We start from the raw sequence: 15352 nt of genomic DNA, 5'->3' as shown, positions 1-15352 counted from the left end.
GCAAACAACAACCATTTTCTTTTTTGTTCCTCTAACACACTGACATGCGATGTTTAACTATCTTGATGCATTTCTTCACTGCCCATATAACGACGCCCACAATGATGTATAAACCTACGACTCCAAGCAACGCAACCCAAGTCCAAGCGGCTACGTTATACACTTCAGCAGTTGAATCCCAAACTTTGGATGGGGATATCAAAAAGAGTCCATTAAAGTAGGTCAGTGCTAGGGCTGTGAGGGTGATACACATTCCTATGCATAGCGTCCACATCACAACTTTATTCTTCAGAGGAACTCCACTTACCAGCAAAAGGGTAACGCCAAGAGATGCAACGAAAGAGATGGTGTTGTAAATTACGAAGATGCGAAAGGCATCTGGTTCACGAGAAGCAAGCATGGCTTCCCCTGGACATGCTTCATCGATTACAGAACCATCATTATCATCCTTCGGCAGGAGGCAATCGAGGGGTCCCATGTTGTCACTGGATTTGGCATTAGGATCAACTAGACCCTGTTGAATGAAGCTTCCTGGAGGATTAATGACAACTTGAAAGGTCATGGTTGCAATAACAGTGGCCACAAGACTTAAGTTCCCTCTCATCTCCTCTAACCAATCACCATTATGCTTAAACCACTTTCCCATGCACTCGAAAATTTTCCTTCTTTTGCGCTTCGTCTTAGGGCTCGCAGCTGCTTGGTCAAAAGCCGCCTCATCAGTAACTGGTGTTTGATGAGCATTTTCCATTCTTTTCTTTTCATCTCTTTTGATGCAAGTAGCGTTCATGAATATCAACTCTATTTCAAGGCTCTTCAAGTCCTGTGGAATTCGTTTCACAATATCATGAGCCGTGTAACCCATGCAGTTCTCCAAATTTGCCACCTCTCTTGTTTCAGGAACTGAAAGCAAGTACCTTACAATCTGCATATATAATCACAAATTAAATAAGCATGTTAATACTTGTGTTTTTCCCCATAAGATATAAGTTAATTAACCTATAGTACAGGATTTTTAAATAGTAATAAAAATAAGCAAAGTACCTCAACTTGCTTGAACATGACAGCCAAATGGAGAATGGTGTTTTTTCCATCCAAATCTCTTGAAATGAGCAGCTCGTAGGTGTGAGGAGTGTCCAATTCCACCAAAGCTTTTAGGATCTTCAAGCGATTGTGGATGACACAGAGGTGGAAAATGGTGTTCCCGTTGTGGAGCATCCTCAAAGACTCTGGCTTGGCTCTAATCAACTCTATCACAACCTCAAATCTCCCTCTCATGACAGCATAATGCAAGGGAATCATGCCTTGTTGATCAGAAACCAAGCATGCCTCATCACAAGCTAACAACAACTCTTTCACAATCTCGACATGGCCTTCTGCCGAAGCCAAGTGGAAAGCTGTGCTTTGGAAGGAGTTCAACTCAAGAGCGAGTTTGGGTTTGTGAGTAAGAAGGGTTTTTGAGAATTCAAGGTGGCCAAGTAAAGCTGATATGTGCAAGGGAGTTTCAACAAAGATAGTTTGTGAGCTAATTCTGTGTAAGATTAACGGATCGTTCTGTATCAGTGCGTTCAAAATCGAAACACTTCCTTGGTATGATGCCTCATAAAGAACTTTCATATTCTCTTCTTCATGATGATGATGATAAGCAATTTCCACTTTCATGGACTCCATGATAATGGATAGTAGTTAATGCACGGTGTTGGTTAAGGATGAAACTTCTGCAGCTATTTATATTTCTCTGGCCTCTCCTCGTTGGGCTCCTCATGTATTATATATAGTCTCTCTAATTCCACTAATTAAAGTTATTAACTCCTAATAATTAAAGTACTAAACTATTTCACGTGTCCCTCTTTAGAATAAATCAGGTTTGGTGTAAATCCATCCAAATAGACTTGAGAAAGTAAAACCTATATGATTGTAATAATTAAGTGATAAAGTTAACGGAACCGCTTTAGCTTGTAATTAAGTCAAAAACCTATTCTCTTTAGTCTTATAAAGTATTTTTAATATATTTTACACAAATCAAGAAAAACTTTAAGCAGCATTAACTCTTTATTAAAATATAACAACTTTTCAACTTTAATCTTATTTAATATATACACCTATAAAAAAAATACTTATCTACATTATAATAAATAAAGGGCAATAGAATATATTCATGATAAAAATTTAATGAAATGACTTATAAATAAAATCAGGAAAAACTTTTTCTTTCTATCTTATAAATATGATCAGAGGAGTATGATGCCACGTTTCATGCCTTAGTTGACTACCTGCATTTGTTCATAAGAGAGAGTTGATTTCATACTTAACTAAGGCTGCATATATACATCAATTTGTTGTTTTCTCGAGCACCATGTCTTTCATCAATGAGGTTATAAATTAATCCCTTTTATCTTAAATACAAAAGCCAATGGCAGGTGACACGATGACTTTCTTACTCCTATCATGGCTTCTGCCTCAATACCAATCATCAATCAATATCAATGTCTTTTAATACTCTTCCATCATGCGACTTAGGCCTGTTTGGTAGAGTGGTAAAAGTTATTTATGAACATATTTTACAGCAAAATTATTTTCATATACTTGTCCATATTTTGTAAATCATTATTGAAAAATAATTTATAAGTTATTTATAAATTATTCTAAATAAGTTCTTAGTTTTTAGTTACATAATCATGATTTCATCATAATTTTATTGGGCTCTCTGTTACATGGCTCATATACATTCGGTTGCGTGCTACAGATACATATTTTGAAATCTGAATCTGAATTTTGAATTATCTCATTTCTCAGTCTTAAATTCAAAATTTAAATTAATTATTTATTACTCACTTTCTTATTAAAAAAAAAATAACCTCTCCGGCTTTTTCAGCACCTTTCATGCTGATCCCTTCTTCTTTTCCCCTTGCCCCAAGCCTGTCATCATCCCTCCCGGTCTCAGTCACCCTCATCTTTGAATTCAAAATTCAAAACTCAAAACCTCCCTCTTTAAGCATAGAAAGTGATACCAGTCCGTATTTGCAAAATTGCAGAGAAGGACGGAGGGTGGAGTACAGCTGGATACAAGGTGTCAACTGTGGCGGTGAAACCGAAGTTGGACAATCTCTTTTGTCTTTCACACCAATTCCACTGCTAATGGTGGTTGGCCCCACTTTCTCGCGCCTTTTGTTGTCGATTCATACTCTTATTATTAGTATTATTTTTTCTAATAAATTAATACTGTAATTCCATTTGTCTAATTTTTTGATGCGAGGATCGCACGAGGACTGAGGAGTATCTCCCACACCTGGAGGCGCCAGCAGATTATAATGAATATGTGTGAGAGAAAGGATCAGTATCTATGTGTGAAATGTATGTCCGATTGGGAATCAGTTGGGGGTGGATGTTTGGTTTGAAGCGATTGAGAAGTGAGAAGGGGCAAAGGAACTGGTGTTGGCGGGCGTGATATTTAAGAGCCTGTTCGGAAGGGTTTAAAAAATTTCTTATAAATATATTTTATGTAAACCGGAACAAAACTTTTTTTTGTATATTTATCTCGTATTTCTTAAATCATTATTAAAAACTACTTATAAGCTATTCTAAATGGGTCTTAAATCACCTTATAAGCTCATATAGTTTGAATTTAATAATCGTGTCAATTTTTAAAATGTATGGAGTGGATATCTAGATTATGAATTGTAGAGATTGAAATGTTATGATGAATTGACCTTCCTTTTTTTTTCAAAGAAATATTTTATATTAAGAAGTTGATGATTCCAATGATGAACAAGCCATAATTTCATTTTAAAAATCCTTGCTGAACGTATGTTTTTATTTAGCGCTTATGCATCTCATGCTAAAGATATTGCTTTTTGGTATATTAAGTCGGTTCTTGCTGGTTTGATAGAAAAAAAATGAAGTTTATGATTTTTAAGTAATCCTTCAATTCTTTAAATAAATGGATTTATAGATGAAAAGAACATTGATATATACAAATGAAAAAAGAGGCAGTTCCTCTAACATGGTGATAAAAACGTATTTTCATTTTGCATTGATGTGAAATTAAGTCCCAAAATTTTTTTTACATAAGTCCCATAAATTATCATTTTTTATTTTAAAACTTATCATTTCAAACTATTTAGATTGTTTTTGGGATTTTTTGATAATTTTTTTAAGAATCTCATTATAATTTTTTCAAAATCATATTCCTTCCTTCAAGTTCATTGTTACAATCATCCGACGAGTGTTTGGGGCTGACAATATTATATTGTGCAGAGGGTTTCAATTTATTTTAATGCAAGTTGAAACCAAATATAAGATAGCTCAATGAGAACAAGTTATTTGGTTCATCCACTTAACGTAAAATATTTCATGTCATTCTATTTTCAAATATTCAAACAACCTTAAGTGGAATCTTATAAAAATGATCAAGACAATTTAAATTTCAAACTCTTATAAAAAGGACAGGAGGGAGTATGAAATAACTTTTGTAAATGAAAAAAATTGATTTGAATATAAAATGAAAAATAAAATCAAAATATTACTAAAAATATATTTTAAAAAATAATGAACATATTGATAACTAGATGGGGGAGTCTAAAACCAAATCTTCGCCTAGAAAGACGGAAGTTAATTTGGCACGAGGATTCACATTCGCATTATTGTGTCGGTGGACATTTCTTGTTTTTTTTTTTTGGCCGAAAAGACATTTCTTGTTTTTTTTTTTGACCAAAAAAAGACATTTCTTGTTTAAAGTAAGAAGAAATTGCAACGACACAATTCGAATCTGTCTCTGGTAGACTATTTTTTTAACCAGTCCAAAAAACATTTTCTTATTTACAAACATCGCGTTCTGTTTGGAGAAGGGTTTTCCACAAAAATACAGTGAAAGTTGATTCGTACAAACACTTTTTTGAAAATAATAGATTTAATTTGTAATCCAGTTTAAACTATTAACTAAATTTTATATTTTGAAGTAGAGGTAGTATCTGCTTTTGGTTTTATTGGGAAGTTTTAATTTAGCCCCAAGGATTCTTCCCAATTACGTGGAAATATTTTATGTTGTAACATTTGTTAATATAAATAAACTAATTCAGATTCTAAAGGTATAAAAGTGATCTCAGTAAAATAAACAATAATGATCATGTGGTTATTTTTAAAATGATTGTAATATTCTTCTGATCATATTTATAGGATACAGAAAAATATTTTCATATAAATATATAATTTCACCCTTCATTTAATATTGTTTTAATTTTATTCTAATAAGGTATACTATATATTAAATAGAGATAAAGTTAAAAAATTATTAAATTTTAAATGAGAGTTAATAAAATTTAAAATTTTTCTTGACCTGTATGAAATATGTTAGAAATGACTTATAAATAAGACCAGAAGATTATTAAATATTTATAAGTTGGAAGCCACGTGTACCCCAAAAAAGTGCATACGATTTACGACATTTCTTGTTTACATCCAACTTTATATACAATATTTCTTGTAACCATAATTTCCAGGTGGCCTTTTCCTTTGTTTCGCAACCCACTTCCCTAGTGGGATGGAGAAGATGTGATTCTCTTCTTTGCTAATGTTCTAATAACCAAAGCTGACCTTGTCAAAATTGATTTAATTGTGAGCCACCTCACTCCTTTTTAACAGCAGTTATGAATCTCAAATTGATTATAGAGTTGTTAAAAATTGAGTAAAATTGTAGGGATTTATAAATTAATCTTTTGCAACTTTTATCAATGAAAAAAATTTGATTTGGTTATAGAATTAAAAAGAAAATCAAAATGCCCTTAAAAAAAATAATGATTATATTAATACCCTTAACAAGAACATCTAAGTGCCTATTTGGCAAAATACCACAATTAATTAAAATAATTTTATGCATGTTATGAGAAAAAATTCTTCTGATATATTTATTTGTATAACATAAAACGAGTGACTATTGACAACAGCAGCAAACGGATGAAAGGATTTGTGTGTTTTTTCCGTTCATATACAAGATGCGTCGTTCATGGTTCGGTAGAAATCATCCCATTTTTTGTCAATAGCATTTTTTATTTCTCAAGGTTCTGGGAAGAAAGAAGTTGCATGCTTCAAAACTTCAGCATCTTATTAGATATTATTGGCACATTAAAGGGATGGTGAGCGTGGTTCAAAGTTTTAACAATCCTCTTGTTCTGTATTTCGATCACGTTGGAGACCGACTTAGGTTTCTGAACTACGGGACTCGGATGCTGCAAGGATATTCTCTTGCTCTCTCTGATTGGCATCCAAATGTCTATCTTGATGCTGCTGTCTTTTCAAAAAATTCATGTTTGGGTCCGATTCTCTGGATTGCCTTTGGAGTACTCTAAGGAGGTTGCAGTTTTTCTAAGCAATGCCCTGGTGTTCTATTGATACGAAACATAACAAATAAGAGGTAGGAACTGCAATTGTTATTAAAAAAATTATTAAAAAATTAGTTAGCATGAGTAATTACTCCCTCCGTTCCTTATTATAAGAGACATTTGATGTTTATGACATGTTTCTATACATAAGAGACACTTAAAAGTTGTCTTTACTTTTTTGTGTTGATTTTCTATTTTAGCCATATTCATTGTTTTCAACTCACACTCTCTCTCCTTATTAATGAGAGCATTTTTAGAAAAAAAATTATACTTTTTACATATTGATTGTTCTTAACTAATTTTAACTGTTTTTTTTTATCAACCTAATTCGGTTATTCATCTCTTATAATAAGAAACGGAGGTAGTATTGGTTACATAGAATTGGACAAATATAATATGTCGAATTGGAAAATATCATGAAAAGAGATAATATTTCCCAATCCTACTTTTATGGATTTGTCTAATCTTATGTAATAAATAATCTCTCATATTTAATATTTTTTTAATAGATTTTCTCAAATTTAATCCTAATCTCTACCTTTTATTTTCATTTCGTACCAAATGAGGACCCACCTTCTTCCATGAAACATGACGAGTGTGTTGAATTGGATAAGGAAGTAACCATTTAATGCTTGTTCATCTCTTATACTCATTCAAGTGAGAAAGGCTGCCCGTCATTATTATTTGCGCACATTAATGGCATCCGCATTTGTTGTAGTGGATTGGGTCACGAGATTCATCATTGCTATAAGGACACTGTGGCCCAAAGTCATCTTATGTTAACTCTCAAGGACAAGATTTATTCGCTACGCGGTCTACGCTTCAAAATATGAAGAACTTCTTTTAGTGCGGATACAGGTTCAATGAACAAAGCACATGGCGACGTGGGCTTGAATCATGGTGAGCTTGCTTCAAATATTGCCACGCGTAAAAGAAAAGGATCGTACAATGAGATCGAACCCTTAGCTAAGCACCCTAAACATAGCAGGCTGGTTTCTCCCTCAACGATGGAGGTGGTAAGGTTGATAATATGAGTTAAATTTATGGATCTAACCTGCCAACTTCGGGTTAAAAATCAACCCGTCATCAAACAACTTTTTTCCACTCATATCGCAAACCCACGACCTGCTGAGAGTTAGTCCGCATTTATTTTTTTGGTATTTTTAAATTTTATTAATTATTATAATTATATTATTATATTGTATATCCTATAAAAAAATTTTAAAAAATACCAATATCATTTATTGGTCTTTTTAATCAAATATTTGAAAAAGAATAAAAATTTTATTATATTATCTTTATATTGTATAAGAAAAATATTTTTAAAATGAAAAAAATTTAAAACTATATACATAGTTGGCGGGCCGGCGGGCTTGCCTGTTAACCCACTATGATGAGTTAAGGCTGGTTAAAAACTAACTTGTCATTACACGGGTCTTTTCAACTCGCACTGTTTAATCCTAATCCGTGATTGCGGGTTGGTTCATATTAGCACTGCTAGCAGGTACCACGCTACAAGCTAATAGTTAATGAGGTGTCACCATCTCATCCTAACACGAAAAAAAGTAGCAGAACTTGGAAATCTTGGGTCGCAGACGGAGGAGATAGCATTTATTGGACCTAACTGCTTTAATTCACAAATGGGTACAATCATGTCCATCCTAAATGCTTCAATAAATCCTACTGTTGGTGGAGACTTGACTCTAATTACACGTAGAGGCTTGCTAGATGTAGAAGAATTGGCTAAAACTCTCTTGGACATAAGGAAACGGAAGTTGCATGATCTTGTGTATTATCAATCTTTTGTTTCGGCTCTACTACTTATAACTAAGGCACTATGCTTTCAAAACATGGAGAACTGTTGCTTTACAGGAAAGCATTCACGGGACGAGCCTTGTGATCATGATCTGGGTTCCAACGGAGTTTGTGCCAAAAAGCTCCGTGCACTTACATGATTATATTAAGGACCTCTAAGTTCCTTAGCAGCCACTTAGAGGTCCATCTTGCAGTGCTATTTTTCAGAGTCTTTTTACATCAATTTGTTGTGTTTTTATTATCATCATCTTCTATTTGCACGAGCGAGAGTAATTGTTTCTTTGTGGATGGCATGCTTTGTGCATTATAACACCCTTCAAGATTTCAATACCCATTGCGGCGTCTACGCCGTGAGGTTTTGGCTTATTCTAAGGTCTTATGGTGGCATGTCTCGGTAGTTCCGAACAATTCATCTTCACAAGGTCCTTGATCGACGGAACTTCCTTCTCAATATGATCAGAAGCTTCGGCTGCCGGTTTGGATTTAAGTTTGCTCAAGAAAGGCACAAGTTTGCACTGAGTTTCGTTACATGTGGATATTTCGCTTTTCAGTAGTTTGTTGTTAGCTTTTTACGTTGCGGTTTGTGTTGTTGGATTTCTGCCTTGATGTTCTGGGTCGGTCTAATCATTTGGATAATTTAGTTAATATCATTACATGACTTGTTATTAGAGTTGTTAATAGCACTATAAGAGTTATTAATATCATTATATGACTTGTGAACCACATTACTCAAGTTGCAAAAATACCACTTTTTGAATTTTCTGAAAAATCTATTGTTAATTGTTATACCAAACTTATTAATAGTGTTAAAAAATTTGTTAACTGTGTTACTAAAATTGTAAAAATGTGAATTTTAAATTTGTTGGAAAACCTATTGTTAAATGTTATAACGAACTTATTAATCACATTAAAAAACTTCCTAATCATATTACTACACTTAAAAAAAATCCCAAAAAATTAGTTTCTCGTCACTGGAGATTTGGTGACCGGTCACCAGCCGGCCTTTCAGAGCTCAGGTAACCGGTGGCCTACCTGAACTCTGACGGTGGCCAGCATCACCAGAGCCCTAGTGACGAGCTGGCTATGGGGGTGTTTGATAGTTTTTTTTTTTTTAAAAAAAAGACAATTTGGTCTTTTCAGCAAATTTCAAAATCTAATTTTGGCCATATGTACTCAAAATGTTATTTTTATCATTTAGATGACCGAATAGGGATGTAGAAATTTAGGTGTCATTTTTCCTATATTCTTGCCCATTTAATATTTTTATTATTTTGCTGAAATTTGTGCTTACCTTTTTAGTTTTACCTTTGTCTATACAAGAATTTTTTAATTATGTTCATCCAGAAACAGCAACGAAGCATTTTTATTTGTTAATTACATTATTGGAGTTGTAAAACTATCACTTTTTGAATGTTTTGAAAAACTTATCATTAAGTATTATAATGAACTTATTAATAGCATTAAAGAACTTGTTAACCATATTACTAAAGTTGCAAAAATACCAATTTTTGAATTTTCTGAAAAATTTGTTGTTAAATGCTATAATGAACTTGTTAATCATATAAAAAAAAATTGTGAATCGTATTACTGGACTTGAAAAAATCTAAAAAAAAATAGTTGCCGATTACTGGAGATTTGGTAACCGATCTTTGGCTAGTTGTCAGAGCTCAAGCAACCGATGGCCTACTTAAACTCTAACGGTAGCCATTGGTGTGAATCTCTAGCGACCAGCCAGCTGGTGAGGACGCTTGATAGTCTTTTAAAAATAAATTAAAAGGTAATTTGATCTTTTCAGCAAATTTCAAAATTTCAATTTGATCGGGGATTTTCATTATTTAGGTTACCGAATAAGAACTTCTAAACTTAAGCGTCATTTTTATGTCATTTTCCCGAGAATATACCAAGGAGGACATCTTTATTTAATAAGCATAAATTTTTGTGAAATAATTAAAAAGTTTGGTCTTTTTTTTGGGAAAAATGTTTCGATTGAATTTCGTATATCTTAAATTTCCCAATGACATAGGTAATTTGTCTTATATTTTCATGTGAGTTTATAATTAAATGATAATATTTTAAAATAAAAAAATAATTATGTATGATTAGACAATTTGATATAATGAATATGAGCAACTTAGGTATGGATTGTCCTTTTATATATATATATATATATATATATATAAAAGAAAGAGACAACAAAATAAAGAAATCAGAAACAGAAGTAAAATCAGCTACGTGACTCCCAGTCAAAAATGCTTTCATTTTTGGGTTTTTATTGTTTAAAGTAATTAACAAATTCCACGAAGTCTTGACAATCCTTCAAATATAGATCTTTCTTTCTTCATGTCATTAATACGGGCTGCGTCCAAATAAAAAGTACTTCTTTTTTGTTTCTGGTTTAACCTAATTACAACAAAATTGTCCAGTGGAAATTTCAACAAAATGTAATGAAAATCTAACTTTACCAATTCTGTTAGTTAGAAAGAGTGTGCACGAAAGGTTCTCGCAACAGTGATGTCCCCCTTCCTGAGGAGGTAGAAGGCTCAACCAAGGAGGAAGATGATGTTAGACGTAGGAATATGAAATCGATGGAAAGTAGAACATGGTGAACAGAAACAAGCTTCTACTGGGAAGGACGAGGTTATGCAAGACTTTCAAAATGAGAATGGGGGGACAAAACTCAGAACCAAAATCCTCCACTGGCAACAATGAAAACTCAGTTCTCTTATAAATCCAAACTTCTGGGAAGAGAGGAAAAAGCTTTTAATAAGGGATTTGAAGTACAAATGAAGGAGTGGCTAGCTAAGGAAGAGGCTATGGCTCCTATTTTGAATAAAGAACAATAAAAACTCACTGAGAGTCTACCAAAACTCAATATGCCAAATAAAATATTAAAGGAGTTATGAAAACCTTGGAAGGATGCCCTTGTTATTACTACGTTAGGGAAATATACAAATTTAAATATGATGAGAAACCAAGTAAGCGGGCTAATTCAAGCTCCACAATTTGAGCTCATCGACCTCCCCAACAACTTCTGTGTTATCAATCCCCTGATAAAGAACTATGTCGAAGATTGCTGTTTGATGGCCCTAAGGCAATACAAGGACACTATCTAGCAGTACAATGCTGAAGTCTAAATTTCAATATGATTGGAAAAACACTAAGGTAGATATCAATACACTTGCTCACTATGAAAATAAAATAGCGATGGAAAAGGGGAAGTATGTGCGAGTAAGTATGAAGGTAGATCTGAATAAGAAACTCCAATCACAGTTTGTGATTCACAAGACCATATACACTGTTGAAGACAAAGGGCTCGACATCATCTGCTTCAAATGTGGAGTTCGCAAGCATCGTTAGGAAGATTGTCCTCTGAATAGTAGTATTACTATGACTAGCTCACTGGAAACAACTTCAGTTGAAGCCCAGGGGTCGCCATTGGAGGTAAGGTCACCAGAAAAGCTTAATCTGTTTAGTATAGTGCGCATTAAAACCGAGGAGGAGTGCAGATCTTGGATAAAAGCCAAGAATACCTTCAGCCAGAGGAACCAAAAAACTGAGTCAGAGAAAAAAAAAATAGAACAAAAAGCATGGGGAGCCTAGACAGACGAAAAGAGATCAGAAAGTTATTGCTAGTACTTGATTCAATATCCTGAGGGATGTGGACGTTCCTATCAAATCGACAGAAAAAGATAAGCCTAATACAAATAAGATACCTGTGAAGATTCAGAGAATGAAAGTAGAGAAAAATAAAACATTGAAAGAAGCCTCTAAACCTGGTACTAGTGGACAAAAAATCAACATGACAGAGGTTGACGATGAGGGAGAAAAGAAGATGGCTAGTACAGAGGATAAAGACAACGACAATGGCTTAGAAATGAAGGAGGGAAGAGGAAGCAACATACTGGTTTAGAGAATAGATTCAGAATAGATTTTGTGAAGAATAGATTTTGATAAAGTGAGAGTGTTTGGATATTTGTTATCAGTAACACTTTTTATATGTGCAAATTACTAAAAAAGACATAAGTTAATATGATAACTATACAAAAAATAGATTTTATAATATATTTTAATTTGAAAGAATAAAATTGTTAATAATATATTTTTTTACCAACATAATTAATAATATATAAGATAATATAATTAATAAATAATTAATATGTGTATATGTATTTATAAAATATAAGATTAAATATGCTTATAAAAAAATAATTGAGGGGTGTTAAATTCATATTATCATTGAGACCTACTCAGACAGACAATTATACTCTCTAATTTGAACTTGAAGCAGAATGAATTCACTTCTTCTGAAACCATGATTTTTGTTTTTTTTTTTGTCCTTCAGTGTCTGACAATTTTTTTGCCCAAATCATAATTTGGACAATTACCTAAATAGGCCCTTAGAAGCATATGAGGGATAACAAAACCCCAAACAAAGAGAAGTGGATCCAAGCCGAAAAAAGCCCCAAAAATATGTGGGATGAAGAAGCTAAGTAGGGGGGGGGGGGAAGAAGCTTCACAGATAGGCCCAAGACTTTGCCCCTTCTGCTAAAAAAGAAACAAGCAAGTCATGGGCACAACCTGGTCCTAGGCTCCCTGGCCTACAATACTTGGGCCAAACTTTACATGATGGAATGCAGACTAAAAAACAAATCTATAAACAAATTATTTTATCTGAAGCCTAACGTCAAACCCCAGAGGCCGCAGAACAAATCATTCCTTCACCCAAACCACTTGACTTGGCACATTTCCAAATTCCAGGACAGTGGGTACCAGGAAAGTGAACCTGCCGAGGTTAACGATATGTGGTTTGAACCACTTGATGAAGTCTGAGAAGAAGATAAGGATGTTAATGAGAAGACGCATGAAGTCAATGGGCTCGTCGAGTTGCAGGAGCTTTGAACTACGATTAGTGGTTTCCCTTTTCCTTGAATTACTGATTATGAATATCATTTATTCGAATTGCTAGGGTGTTATATCTATGTCTTGTCCTGGAAGAATTAGAGATGTGACTTATAGAAGAGAAGTTAACCTCCTCATTCTGTTGGAAACATGAGTGAGTGGTGAGAAAGCTAATTGAACCATGTGCAAATTGGGTTTCAATATGTGGTTATGTCTTGAAGCGACTAGTTATGCGGGAGGAATACATTTGCTTTGGAATAAAGCAAGTATCTCTGTTCATTATGTGACCTCAAACCCTCAAGCTGTGCATGCTAAAGTCTCTACTTGGGAGTTCTCAAAATTTGAGTGTCGTGTGTTTATGCTGAACCCTGCATTAATCTTCGAAAGTTCCTTTGGGAAAAGCTCATTGAAATCAGTAATAGTGTTGAAGCATCTTTGATAGTGGTTGGAGATTTCAACTCTTACTTATATCTTACTGATAAAAGAGGAGGATCTAAGTTCGATCAATGACTCAGTTCAGGGATTGTATACAATAACCCACACTCATGGAAGTTGATTATGTAAGTGAAAGATTTATGATCTTATGCCGTTTAAGAATCAAATTTAATACTCTAATTAATATACAAAGTGGATCAACTAGAGGTTGGTCTCAGAGCTTTTACGTTTCTTGGTGAAGTTTAGTGATCAAATCACAAATTAAGATAGGAATTAGGTATATAAGAGAGAATTTGGATTGGAAATCATTTTTATAAATTGTTCTGAATTCAAAATGAGAATGTAGTAGAAAACAGAGAATTGGAAAGCTAAAACAGAGAGTGATTAAAAAGACGAAATCAATGAGATGGTCAAGTTCCTAGGATCTACGATTTTATTTCATTTCTTATTGCATCTATCCATCTTTTATTTCTGACAGCGTCTTCATATTTAATAGGTTCAACATCATAATCAATAAAGCAAAGAAAACTCCCCATCAAGGGAAATATTTGCATAAGAAATGTTTTTATTAATGGGATACTTGCACTTATCATTTTGGTTTATTTTATTTCTAGAACAAAGTAGATAACAAACATAGTCCTTCGACCATATGGAGTCTTCTCTCCTTAATGGGTCTAGGAGGATCAGTCTTAGAGACATTACCATTGTGATTTACCTATTGATGATCATTCTAATTCTCTTCGTGCTCTACCTCACTATTGCTTTCATTTGCATGATCTATCTTAATAGGGTTGACTCCCCCTTGCTCAATGGTCATGGCTTCTTTGTAAGGAAACCTGTTTCAGAGAAACTCACATGCCTACTGGCCTTAGTAGTTTTATTTTTCAAATCAAGAAGGAGGGAACCTTTCTGGTTATTAGGATAACCTAGGGAAATACGAGCAATGGCCCTAGGTTGGAGTTTATCATGCACCTTGAGGTTGGTGGCATAAGCTAAACACTAAAAAACTCTCAAGTTATTCAAGTTGGGTTTATTTCCATGTACCTCTTTTCATATGGGGTTTTATATCCTCTTATTTTAGAAAGAATTCTATTCACAAGATAAACAGTCATTCTTACCATTATCCCCAATATTGTACAGGTATATTAGATTGTAGCATTAGACCCCTTGTTAATTGCATTATAGTTCTATGCTTTCTTTTTACTGCCCCATTTTGCTTTGGGGCATAAGGGCAAGAAATTTTCAACTCCATATTTTAAAATTCTATCATTGTCACTTCATATTCTTTTTACATGCTTATGAAACTGATTGAAAATGTAAGCAATGAAATGTTTAATGTGAATCACGGCTTCAAATTTATTTCTGAACATAAAAACCCAAGTTCCTCTTGAAAAATCATCAACTGCAATAAGAAAATACTGGAACCATTTATGCAATAGTTTAAAGGAAATCGTAGTCTTTATACAACTAGAATTAAAAGGAAACTTGGTTTGTTTGGATTAAATACAAACATCACAAGTTTTATTTGTAAGAATCTTATCATTGATTACAAAGTCCAGACGCTGCATTACAGAGTAGGAAGCAAGTCCCAGCCTTCTATGCCATAAATTAAAATTAGAAAAATTTTCAATTTTGTAATTGTTGCGACTTTCAAAATGTATACACCATGAACAACTTTACCAATCAGTTTCGTCTTCCCACCCCGAATTCCCTTCATAAAACAGAGATCATGATAGAAGGAAGCTACACACGTCTATTCTTTGATGAATCTGGATATAGCAATTAAATTGAGCTTAAGATTAGGGGCATATAAAACATCATCAAGAACA

At 33.6% G+C, this 15352-nt stretch overlaps 2 protein-coding genes across 3 annotated transcripts in view; both read right to left on the bottom strand.

Moving 5' to 3' along the window:
• The window catches only part of LOC114756355 (disease resistance-like protein DSC1), a 48074-nt gene that overhangs the window by 7939 nt on the left and 24783 nt on the right, over positions 1–15352 (bottom strand). The gene's annotated exons all lie outside the window — the stretch shown is intronic.
• LOC114756372 (ankyrin repeat-containing protein At2g01680-like) lies at positions 32–1668 on the bottom strand. The gene is made up of 2 exons (XM_028945315.1): positions 1042–1668; positions 32–922 (listed from the first exon to the last, which is right to left on the bottom strand). The coding sequence occupies exons 1-2, from the start codon at positions 1666–1668 to the stop codon at positions 32–34; spliced, it is 1518 nt and encodes a 505-aa protein (XP_028801148.1).

Source organism: Neltuma alba, unplaced genomic scaffold (assembly GCF_004799145.2).
Source record: "Neltuma alba isolate B1F8T4 unplaced genomic scaffold, ASM479914v2 tig00010389_pilon, whole genome shotgun sequence".
Taxonomy (NCBI): Eukaryota; Viridiplantae; Streptophyta; class Magnoliopsida; order Fabales; family Fabaceae; genus Neltuma; species Neltuma alba.
This window is presented reverse-complemented; position numbering and strand designations above follow the sequence as displayed.

Bases quoted from the DNA above. Each gene is read 5' to 3' on its own strand.
- LOC114756372 (XM_028945315.1), bottom strand. From the start codon at position 1,668: ATGGAGTCCATGAAAGTGGAAATTGCTTATCATCATCATCATGAAGAA. The intron at 923-1,041 runs GTACTTTGCTTA...TTATATATGCAG, and splicing joins TCATGTTCAAGCAAGTTGAG to ATTGTAAGGTACTTGCTTTC.